Here is a 13,021-nt window from a genome sequence, read left to right on the forward strand (position 1 = left end):
ATTGGATTTATTAAAGTAAATTTGGGTTGTAATGTGTTAATTAAAGTCAGATTATTTAAAGACTCTACAAAGCATTTTCAGTGGAACAAGAGAAAAAGTATTGATTGTTCGAAATAAATGCATATTAGAGTGTTATAGTGATGCATCCTTTACTATCAAGTCCTCTGAGCAGTGTACCCAAGATTCATGATTGTAATAGATAAGAACAAGGAGACAAACATAATTACCACTTAGTTCGAGTTCTTCAAACCTAAACAGGTGCAATTTGTGTGCAAACGCAATATGACAGCACAGCTTAAAAAAGGCACACAAAAAAAGGGCCAGATTTGCAGTGTTGTGGCTACAAATCCATCCAGTAACATCCTTGGTTAATGCAAACATATTTGTTTACACATGTAGGTCACTGTGACACTGTAAACTGTCTCTTTGGTCTGAATATCAGCTCCTCAGCTTAGTTAACATGAACAAACTTTCATTATGCAACACAACCAAATGACCCATAACTGTGCAGGAAAAGAGGAATAAAAAAGATGCAAAGGACTAAACACTTTAACAGAAAACAGTGATCATCTTCAGAGACGTAAATAGATGGATAGGCTGAGGGATCTCCCATAACACACTTTACCATTTTGTGATCACAGTTGTCAGTTCCCTGTCATGGTTTGATAAGTAATGGTCCCTTGTAGCTTAGTGAAGAGCTAAAGATATAAATCCCAAACAAAAAGAAAAACAAGGCCCCAGAATGAACTTACATTTAGTTAGACATTTATATAACTCCAGTGCCCATTCAGAAAGTGCTTGTGGGTTTAAAGGTAATCTATTTACGCATTTACCGTAGAAACACATGAGTCGAAAGCTACCCTGAATAAAATTAAGGCTCATTGTTATGTGTATGCCCCAGGTTTATGAATGCTTTGGAAGTAGGACAACAATCAGACTTTCACACAGATAGAATCATATTCATATAAAGGACGATGCAGGTTTGAAGCAGAGGTTATACATTGTTAACCACATTGCTCCCAATTATAACCTACAGTAGTGACCATGACAACTTTTCACCTGCAAATCAGCCAATGTGTGCTAATCGGGCTGTGTTCTTATCTGATACTTAGCTAGCCTATTAGGTACAATGATTTAGCCATTCACGGACACAAAACACAAAACTGATCAGATTTGTAATTGATCAAATGACTGAAACAGTCCAGAGAAGCAGTCTGTTCCAGAGCCAAAGTAGTCCAAAGCCCCTAGCATCTGTGTTTGTCTGTTTCCTTCTAATTAGGTTGGCTGGTGGGAAAATGGACACCTGCGTCTGCGTTACCATCCCTGGTCTCGTTACGGCTCGTTCCTGAAGCCTCTAGATGACTCCCAGCACCTCCGAGTGGTTACCCTGGAGGAGAGGCCATTTGTTATTGTGGAGCCGGCTGACCCAGGCACCAGCTCCTGCATCCGAGACTCTGTACCCTGTCGAATGCCTGTCAATACCAGGTAACGAAACACAGCATTTAAATAACACGTTATGCTATCAAGTTAAGAGTGAAATATGTCCTATTGAATAGAAAGCTACAGTATCTTGAGTTGGGGTTAATGCCGTGGTACAATGAGAGGAAGGGAGTGGGGCTAAATGTAGAGTGCCGTTTGTGTGAACCGAAAGTTGAGGTTTTTTGTGTTTGATGCTACGTCAGTGACTCACACATTGTTACATACAAAGCTTTTTTCAACCCAAGTCATTAAGATTTTTAAACCTAACACAGTATTTGAGTTGCCTAAGCTAACCCAAATCATTTCACAGTGCTAATAGAGTGGTTTTGTTCATTTCCACAGGCATGATACATATGGAGCTCAATTAGCTTGCTTGTTGATGAAACGTAGACATTTAACATGAGTGGTTAAGCAGGACAGTACAATGCCCTTGCTTTTCATTGTATCCAAATTCTGCAAAGTTAGGTTCTCAATGGTTGGTCACGTACATTTAAATTAAGTTCATAAGCTAAAAGTATTACAAAAGAAATAACTTAATAATTTGTAAGTATATAGCAGATGGATTATAACACAGGAAGATAACCTCTTATTCAAGTGTGTTATGGTAGTTTTAAAAACGTATTTTGGTTCAGATCTTCTCCATCATTTGTAGTACTAGAACTTAAGGGCATAACATATTTGTTGGGAACTTCTATATTAGCATAGCTGCCCTGGTGCTATAGATAAAGATCAAAAGTCAACACTCTTGACTTTTAATTACAGTTAGGCTGTCCATCAAGATCAAATCAAAATGACCACAACAAATTAACTTAACTTGAGAGTGTACGAGAGCTTTCAAATGATTCATTATTTTAAAAAAACTAAAATAAATGAGAAATAAATAACATTGCAAAGAATGGACTGTGAATCGAGTTACAAAAGAAAGTGGCAGGTCACGATGACCCACAGTTTATTATAGCCATGGGCAGTGAGAAGAAAAGTAACATAGATGACATCTTTCGACTCTTGAGGGTTTCTCCTCTTAAACCCTTATCAGCCTATACACCAGAGAGTAGCAAATAAGTTTCACAATGTGCCTGGGTAGAGAGCAAACTGAAACAAGAACATTCCGGTTCTGATCCCTTGTGTAATTGAAATGTCTCGCCAAGCGTCCATGAACAGGACAGTACATCTTTACCATCTTCAGGTACTGGTGGTGTGCCAAGGGGAATAGGATTAAAACATCAAAAACTAACTTAATTATCCCAGGGAGGAAAGCCAATTTCATCATAACAGTTACAGACATGTTAAAAGTAATATGGTACACCGCCCTAAAGCGTGCAATTAAGAATCCAATATCGTTAAAGCTCTTCATTAAAAAACAGTAATATAAACAGCAAAGTAAGGTTGACTTTCTTTTGATCAATCAAGATCATTAGACTCGTGGAACTACAGATCCCTTCTCTGTCCCTTCCAGCGCATATACGTTTAAAGTATCAGTTATATTCAGACCACTTCATAATCAGTGTTCCTCTTGTTTCTTGTGCATAGAAGGTCATTTGCAGCAAAAGCAAATCAAGGTGATAAGATAGACATAGTGCGAGTGAGCATGTACATGTGTGTGTATGGTGTGTGTTTCTGTGTGTGTGCCCGCTCTTGGCTCCTGGTCTATCCCAGATAAGTGTTCTTCCTGCCAGCACATAGCCTGGCCAATGGTAAGATAACAAGTGCATCCTCCATCAGTCTTATTGACTAGAAAAGAAGTTTGCTCTCTTGTTAATCAACATACTTTGACCCATTCTTTTTTTTCTTAAAACATTTCTTACTCGACTGCTTTTTTTCTTATACCTATTTTCCAATGTTCTTTACGTCTGTAGTATTACATGTAATTTGTAGCGTATTTTTTCTCTGATTTTGCTGCAGAGCAATGGCTTGAATGTGTTATGCCCTTTTTTCTCCTGTCATTACCAAATAAGGTCATTATTTATTTGTTCAGTGCTTTAAATGAAGCATGCTCATGACTTACATGGACACAATCGAGTTATGAAAACTTAACTCCATTTTATTCACAATAAGGGAGTCAAACCATTCAAAGGAATCTAACCTGATTCTATTCTTTATAATAAAAAAAATTATTGCAACTCCATTAAAGGACATTATCATGTCAAGCATTGATTTAGAAATAACACTCCAACTATTGGCTGGTTTGTACTACAGATAATTTACCCAGTTGTTAGTATTACTTATTGTTAGAGCATCTTTCAGTTAATCATTTTGGATGATGTGTTTCTGGTAAACATACATTATGCTGACAGCCCAGCTTCAAACAGTAGACAGAGTTAGCAACTGTCTGGTGAATATGTGAGGGATAATACAAGGGAATATATTAACAATACAATTTAATACATTAAACAACCATGCCATAACTCGTACTGTGTTCCCTTCAGTGTTTTCTTCTGCTGATTACTCTGACGTCCAGCGCTTTCTCTTTTAACCTGTTCCTGTCTCTTGCACTATTTTTCTTTTCATTACTGAAGACAGTTTAGCCATCATTAATCCACATTGTCCTGCTCTCCACAAACATAAAAGTGAATACTCAAAAAGTATTCTATGGGGTTTTTCTGATGGATAAGTGGTTTTCTGATCCATACCTGACATTAAATCGACCAAACTTCTTTCTGGATATCCTCCTTAGCAACGGTCATGTTATCCAGCGTTGTGTTGGCAAGTATTAATAACCTCTGAAATGTTCAAATGTACTAATCAAAATCTCAAATTGGACTAAGCCAAGTAATACGTTGGAACATTAAGTTTCTAGAACGTTCCTACTGAAGGAAAAAGCTCAATGTCAGTGGGTGTTTTTGAGTTGTTTGTCCATTGATTGAATTTTTTTGATATCTGTTATGTTAAGATAAGACTTAATTTGCAGTAATGATATTTGGAAGTGATACGTTCAACGGCTTTGTATTTGTAATACAACAACAAATTGCGCTACTTGTGTTGCTTGGTAACAGAGCAAAGAGGTTGCCATAGCTTCCATGAGTTTCTGGGGGTCCATTGGGAGTTGGCACTTTGTATGGACAGCTGATGGAGGGCACAGCATCCACTTGACTGATGGTTATCTAAATGCACACGGATTTAAGTATATGTTATCTCTTTTTGATGTGTTTAGGGTGAAGGGTTCATTGCATCAAGTCCCACAGGATAGAGGCTTTCAAAGTCCTTTGTAAAAAATGTGTTTAATTTAATACGGCATCCAAGTACAAAAAATGCAGTTTTTTTGCCTTTTGCTAGTGAGCTCTCTGACCTGTCAAGCATTGCCTCTCCAAACACGAAAGCCCAAACTGTCAGAATCAATCCACTCACAGTCTTCCACCAATAATTCATACCTTCCCTCAGTCTCCTGTTCTCCCTCTGTCTCTGAAGTGGCACATTCTCCTTCTTTTTCAATTTCTGCAACAGCCAATCAGCCCATTCAGGTCAAAGCGCCCCTGATAAAATGTCTCTAAGTATTAAAAAAAACAAGTTCCCTATCTCACCTATCTGTCTTTTCTCCAATCATCTCCTCAGCTTGGTGGTGGATGGCACCGGGCCCATGAAGCACTGCTGCAAAGGGTTCTGCATCGACGTCCTCAAGCGACTGGCTAAAATAGTGGGTTTCACCTATGACCTCTACCTGGTGACCAATGGGAGGCATGGGAAGAACATAGATGGGGAGTGGAACGGCATGGTTGGAGAGGTAAACATCTTAAATATACTCATTATCATACAATTTAATAATGAAATATCCAAGTCAAGTTTACATTGCTCCCTATTTTAGGCATGGTTGGCTCTGTAACAAAGATGTCTATGGTAGATTTGATTAATCATACGATTGATGCTACTGTAGCAATGGAGCAGTTTAGCATTGTGCTTTTGTGAATGATTGTAACCATCTCAGCCTTCAAGCAAATTGTCCATGAAATTAGCACCACAAAACAAATAGGAAATGTCACTGCATTATTGCAATTCAATAGCTGTGGCTCCAACTTTGCGCTTAATATTCAGACACAAAACTATGTTCCCATTGTTGTGTGTCTTAGTGCGATATTGTAGCTAATTTTATTTTCAGGACTATAACATTGTGTTTTTCTTACAAGCTTCTCATTTTCTGCAAGAATGCAAATTCTGATTGTTCAAATATAATTGTTAAATCCAGATTATGAATTTGGTGTTGACGGCTGTAAAGGTACGATGACGAGCGAATGGAGTAACCTATAGTAAAGGCAGAAGCATTACAACAGGAGGTGTTTGTTTTGTTTGTTGCCTCGGAAAACACTTACATCACAGAAGCACACACAGTCACCAACTTTCTTATGCTCGACATTTCCTCATCAAAGTAAAAAACATTCTCATCTTAGCATCGAGGATGAGAATGTACATAGTGGTGGTTGTAGGTGGAGGGACAAAGGGTACAGTGCCCCTAAAGTATTAAGCATTAATCCCCCTCTTAAAATGACTGTGGCATAAAATAAGATCAGCAAACTTTGATCGTCTTTTACTCAGAAACACATCTTAATAAAAGTCATCATTAATATTTAGCTGAATATTTGGAGAACATAACAGCCTGTATAAGTATAATTTTGCCATTACAAGCTGATCTAAACTATTTGATAAATAATATATAAAGTGACTATACATTTGGAGCTATAATGCAACTCTTGTTGTGATTACAAAAAGGTGGTTTGATGTGAGGGCTCCCATGAAATTCTTTTCATGCTGCTTCAAATCCTTTAAAACTCGACCCAACGAGAGGGGATTGGACCTGAATTGAAGAAGAGAGAAAATACGGAGGGAGGCTTTTAGAAAGATTAGTGCTGGAGAAACTTGGAGAGAGGCTGTGTGTGCGTGTGTTTGCGTGTATGTGTGTGCAGGTGTGTGTTCACATTTGTGTTGGCATACACTTTGCTGTTTCAACGATGCCAATCCCCCTCTGGTGGCTGGATGAATGAAGTTAGTTTAACATGGTGTTCGACAGGGCATGCAAATTGTCTGTGTGTGTGTGTGTGTGAGTGTGTTTGTCCTACTCGCTATGTGAGGACCAAGTTCAATTGGTGACTAATTCAGTGAGGACATTTCTTTCCAATGCGTTAAAGGGTATACTTTAGACTTATGTTTAGATCATTGTTAGGACAATAGCTCCATCCCATATAACAACAATTGAACACCCCATCATTACCCATGTCTGTACTATAGTATACTACTATATATAAAAGTGGACCATATACTTGAGGTGCTGCTAATACGTATAACCTTGTAATGTATGTAATATTTGATGTTTGGATCATATTTTACTATCAGAATGATTGACAAAGATATAATCTGGTCAAAATGTGAGTGCGAAGATTTGTGTCTGATTATTTGTCCTAACATCAACTAAACACAGAAAATATCAGTATTTGCTAACAGTCCTAATGTCGTTGTTAACGAGCCTTCTGTCTCAGAGAGGCCTCTGAGATGCTGGTGGTCTCTCTCTCCCCCGCTGTTTCTCTCTCTCTATCCGTCCCCAGCTGCCACCAGCCCAGCTTCTGTCAGTAACTCATTAAGTTGCTTAATTATGGCAGCAGATGAAGCATACGTGCACAGGGCCAGCTGACTCTGTGTGAATACTGTTGTATCTCACATGTCACATCCTTGGTTGTTTCCATCTACCTACAGCAGTAATTGTTTTCAGTCCAAACAAGCAACCAACAAGAAGAAGAAGAAGAAGAAGCAAAATCGTAGTTTCTCGCTTGCATTGCTTTCAACACTCAACTGCTACCATGTTTACTTACATTGTATTGTTTTTTAAAAATTTTTATTAACTCCTCTTGGCAATTGTGTAGGTTTTCATAAAGATCCCATAGATACGTCCCTACCCACGTTTTAGGAGGATAGAATTGAAACTTTACAAATCCTCCAGAACAGAACATATTTCAGTTTAGGGGTTTATAAATAAATACAAGTGTATTTATTCAATTACCATAAATAAGTGCCATTTGCACATTTAGAAAATTCCTCCCCTAACAAAAAAAAACACTAAAGGGAGTAAATGCTGCCTAAATTCAATATATTTTGAATTCTCTCATGGTTCCTGATTGTTTTTTCTGTACAGAAATGTCAACATAAATTGATGCAGAACAATAAGAAGAACATTCACCAGAATGCAGCAAAATAAAGTGTTTTATTGTCAAAGGGTTCTAGTACCCACCCCCTTGTTATCTCCAAAAACGTGTAAATATAACCTTGCCTTTTAAATCCTGACAAGTAAAATTCACCCAGGATAATATGTTTGCCTTCATTATACTTTTACTGTGTCCTTGTACCTTCAGTGAAAGCCTATGCTTGGATAATCATTTCCGCAGTTGTTTAAAATGTAATTTAACCAGTTATTCAAAGTCAAAGTCCACTTTATTGTCAAAGTTTCCACGTGTTATACATACAGAAAATTGAAATACCGTTTCTGGCAGTCCCACAGTGCAAATATAAAAGAACATATAACATAAAAAGATAATTGTTGTTACATGAATGCCTTTTAAATCTGTTAGTTATTTCTTACGTTCTTAAAATGTTCTCATGATCAGACCATGAATCCCCCTGGTATATTATTTTTATATTCCCAATACAAAGTCTATGTAGGGAAAAAGCACTCCCGGCATAGGAGTGTCACAGGTGTTATTTTAAGCCTTTTTTTTCCAAAATTGTAAATTACCTACTTTTTCTTAATGGAACAATAATCAGGGATTGATTGATTTTGACAGGCAGAGAAGCAGCAACTCACACGGTTTAAATAGTGTGGCTGATGCATCATGATACCCCGGTAGAAATACTTTAATGTCCCCAAAGGAGAACTATTGATTTCACATGGTAACCTTAAAAAGTTTAACGCTTTGTTACTGCATTTATCAAAAGAAGTTCAATGGCACAATTTATGTTACAACGCTCTCTTTCAGCCCTTTGACCAGCTGTTAGTTTACGTTAATTTCATGATTGCCTTACGATATATAATTTTTATTTATGTGTTGAGAATTTAAACGTGTGTGATTAAGGTAATAAAGTAAGCGTTTAGTTGTGTTTCATATATATTATATAATTTTATTTTCAGAAAATATAAATTGGAAAAACACTCCAGCTTGATGCACCCAATGCTCTGTGATCCATAGCTTGATTGTCAGCAAATGTTAAATGTAAGAGAAAAGATTAGATAATGAAATTGGTCATAAACCATTTTGACATGCTTGTTAGGTTTCTTGAGTACAGTTTCCACCATCCTAACTGTTATTGCCACAATTTCAACAGCACGTAACAGTGACATAGCCTCAATTCAAAGCTCTCATAAAGATTTAATGCATGCATTTAAGAATTATTTCTGCTTTTATTCCACTTATTACAACCAGTTTATTTTATTCAAACCTATCCTTTTAACTATAGGCTACCCAATTTTATTTTGGAAGCTTTGAGTTATTCTTCACATATATCGTTAGGATATCCTTCCATCCTATATTGTAAAGAAATGTATCAGGAACACATTGAGCGAAAGTTTAAAACATGGCTTAAATGTCCACCTGGAGCTTAGATAACCTATTGGTGGTCAAAGCAAGTGAAATATACAGTATAATAATGATGTCATGAAGAGTCACCGCCTAGTTGGTTGTACTTCAATATTACAGACATATCGGAACCAGGGTTTCCGTTAGCTGGTTATTACCGGTTTTTAGTTCTTAAAATGTAAAAAATGAATAAAAACGTAGGCTATCCCTACACATTTGTGTTTTGACAGTTACATTACTGGTGATGCGTCATGACATCATCGTTTACTTCGCTGATTTTCTCCCCAACGCCGCTCACAACTGCGTCGGGTCGAGGATCGTGTTGCAACAACAACAAGAGCGGCATATTCTACCGGCGAAGAACCAGAGCTTCATCAGGCTCTAGCCTTCAGGGGGCGTGGAAAAAAACCTGTTAACATTATAGTTGCTGTTGTAACATCTGTTATTGAAACATGACCGATAAGTTTCTAATTTGTCCGGTAAAATAAATTATTTCCGGACACTTGACCGGCAAGAAAAAATCCTAGCGAAACCCTGATCGGAACTAGCTGTTTTACCTTGGCTCTCAACGAAAACCATCATAGCTGAACCTAGATAAAAAACTACACCTGCCTTATCCCAAATTAAATCAACAGACGATTCCAAAGATAAAAATGTCAACAGTGAAACAGTGAAAATGGCTTTAAGGATTGTGACTTTAACAGCCTGGTGGATAGTCTCAGTGGTTTTTGGCCAGGGACCGCAGAGCCTTTTGTCTTCACAGACTTTGGGGTAAGGCCAAGACTCAGACTAATGAACTTCGGGTCAGTAGCCAGCTACTCTGACCTCCACAGTCCCTCGGCTACAGCCAAGTAACCTCTCTTTCCTGCCAGGTGAAACATGACAGTGCTGTGAATCCCCTCACTTCCTCACCCTCTGACCACCTGAGCCTCATTTACAGCTGTCGGTACAGCTCTGAGGAGGAACATGGCCCATTTCAATGCCGCATGCCAAGACAAAAGAAAACTCACTCCATTTTACTCCCTTTACTACCTCCCTCACTTTTGATATTTATTTTCCAAGGCTGCATGCTTCTATGCACATCAGGCTTTGTAGAATGGGGTATAACTCACAAATGTTACGATGTTTTCCAACAATTTAATAAAAGTACAGCACACAAATATGATGCAGAACAAATGTGATGCAAGACAACTAAAAAACAAATGTAATTGTCCTTTACATGTTTTTTGTAAGGATTAGGGTTAGCCTTTCCCTTTCATGACCCCATGTGTCCTGTCTTCCAGGTGGTGTCCAACAGGGCTGACATGGCCATTGGTTCTCTCACCATTAATGAAGAAAGGTCTGAGGTTGTAGAGTTCTCCGTACCATTTGTGGAGACTGGCATCAGCGTCATGGTTTCTCGGAGCAATGGCACTGTGTCGCCTTCTGCTTTCCTAGGTGAGTTATTGTCTTGATTTAAATTCAGTTGTGTTTTTGATTATCTTTAGAAACTGTTTGTGGGGACTTAATATTGGGATTATTGAGTATTCATTAAATGTGGTGACATTCAAATCTAAGATTTAAAAATGAAATCCAGCAAGAGGTTGACTGTGCTTTTACAGTAGCACATTTAACCATTTAGCTGCTTGTTGAAGTTAAGTTTGATTGAAACCTGACGTGTTTATTCCAAACCCAGATTTTCCACCACCAATTGAAGCTTATTATCAATTCAACAGCTTGATCACTCACAGAAAGGAACTTAGCAGAGGGCCAACAAAAAGCCAATAGCCAAAAACTGATATTTTGCTTGCAGCTTATGAGTTTGTTGAATCATAAACAGTGGATTAGACTCTATCTCTGCGTATGAGTGTGTTTTCTTCAGGCAGATCTATACAAGGATGAAAAACTAAAGTTTATTTGTATTTCTGAGATATGAGATATACACGACATACTGCTGACAACCCAGGTCGATAAAGTCAGAGGAAATATGCCCACAATAAAAAATTGCACAGATACTTTATTTAGTTCTTAGTGCATTCAGGGTGTATTTATTTGAGCTATTTGAGCTTTCTCTTGTTTTTTGTCTGATTTAATAGTTTGTATCTCTTGCTGCTGGCTCTGTCCTATCTTGGTGTTTCTGAATCAAACCAAAAGACAATTTCACAGCTTCGTTTTCATCACTGTTGTGATTTCTTTGTGTCATGCAGGTTTAAGTACACAGTCTAAACTAATACATAATTAAACTATGGACACAGACTCAACTGCAGTTCAAAGTGATGTAGTGACTGTGTAGTATAGAGTGATAATGTTGAAGAAAGTAGTGTATTTTACTGCTGGTGTGGATATATAACTCAAATTGATTGCCTAAAGTGTTAACAGGAACTAACTGTGTTCAGTATCCAACAGGCTTGAACTGTGAAGGTTAAGTTGTTAATGAAGGGATCATTCTTTTTTGGTTCAGACTGAACAGATTTATTAAAAGACAGTAATGAATGTAAACCAAAAGCCGCACTTATCTTTGGTCAAATGCAGGTTTTTCATAACGTGCTTTTTCCGTATCCGTGTATAACAAATAAATCCTGATTAAGTGTCTTTATGGTGTCTGAATAGGTATCAATCAATGACATGCTTTGAAGGAGATTTTGAATATGTCAGTGATTAACCTACATCTCTCAGAATAGATGAGAATAACAACTACACCTCTCCTGGCGAAATTACAGTCCTGCCCACTTTTGGAGGAAAACCTTTGCTTTCATTGAATGGCGGTCAATACAGATTCTGATGTTTTCGGCAATCACATCAAAAAATCAAGATAACCGCTCCGTTTTTAATCTAAAAAAAGCCCAATTATGATGGTCAGACAGGCAAAACTATTTAAAAAATTCATTTGAGATGGGTGAGCTGTATCGACTTATAGTTTAATTTAAATCAATAGGGAAATATGAGGCTCCATCCATCCATCTTCTCCCGCTTATCCATCAGGGTCGTGGAGGTACATGCTCCAGCAGACAGCCCCAAACTTCCTTTTCCTGGCTATATCAACCAGCTCTGACTGGGGGAATCCAAGGCGCTCCCAGGCCAGCGAAGAGATATAATCCCTCCACCTGGTCCTAGGTCTACCCCTCGGTCTCTTCCCAGCTGGACGTGCCTGGAACACCTCCCTAGGGAGGCGCCCAGGTGGCATCCTCACTAGGTGCCCGAACCACCTCAACTGACTCCTTTCAACGTGAAGGAGCAGCTGTTCTACTCCGAGTCCCTCCCAGATGACTGAACTTCTCACCTTATCCCTAAGGGAGATGCCAGCCACCCTGCAGAGAAATCCCATTTCGGCCGCTTGTATCCGCGATCTCGTTCTTTCGGTCATGACCCATCCTTCATGACCATAGGTGAGGGTAGGAACGAAAATGGCCCGGTAGACAGAGAGCTTTGCCTTCTGGCTCAGCTCTCTTTTCGTCACAACAGTGCGGTAAAGCGACTGCAGTACCGCTCCCGTTGCTCCGATTCTCCGGCCCATCTCACGCTCCATTGTTCCCTCACTCGAGAACAAGACCCCGAGATACTTGAACTCCTTCACTTGGGGTAAGGCCTCATCCCCTACCCATCCTAAATCAGTTTCCTGCTGAAAACCATGGCCTCAGATTTGGAGGTGCTGATCCTCATCCCAGCCGCTTCACACTCGGCCATGAACCGATCCAGTGAGTGCTGAAGGTCACAGACCGATGAAACCATTAGGACCACATCATCTGCAAAAAGCAGTGGTGCAATCCTTAGCCCACCGAACTGCAGACCCCCTCCCCCATGACTACGCCTCGAAATCCTGTCCATGAATATCACAAACAGGATTGGTGACACAGCGCAGCCCTGGCAGAGGCCAACCCTTAATGGAAATTGGTCCGACGTGCTACAGAGGACCCGGACACAGCTCTCGCTTTGGGAGTACAGAGATTGGATGGCCCTGAGTAGAGACCCCCTAACCCCATACTCCCGCAGCACCTCCCACAGTATCTCTCTGGGAA

At 39.0% G+C, this 13,021-nt stretch overlaps 1 protein-coding gene across 1 annotated transcript in view; it reads left to right on the plus strand.

Annotated features, from left to right (window-relative positions):
• Positions 1 to 13,021, plus strand: part of grin2da (glutamate receptor, ionotropic, N-methyl D-aspartate 2D, a) — a 104,737-nt gene that overhangs the window by 53,861 nt on the left and 37,855 nt on the right. The window contains exons 7-9 of the mRNA XM_063899714.1: positions 1,280 to 1,485; positions 5,029 to 5,197; positions 10,310 to 10,463. Coding sequence (XP_063755784.1) covers positions 1,280 to 1,485; positions 5,029 to 5,197; positions 10,310 to 10,463 — 529 coding nt within the window. The remainder of the gene's footprint in view (positions 1 to 1,279; positions 1,486 to 5,028; positions 5,198 to 10,309; positions 10,464 to 13,021) is intronic.

This window comes from Eleginops maclovinus, chromosome 13, assembly GCF_036324505.1.
Source record: "Eleginops maclovinus isolate JMC-PN-2008 ecotype Puerto Natales chromosome 13, JC_Emac_rtc_rv5, whole genome shotgun sequence".
Taxonomy (NCBI): Eukaryota; Metazoa; Chordata; class Actinopteri; order Perciformes; family Eleginopidae; genus Eleginops; species Eleginops maclovinus.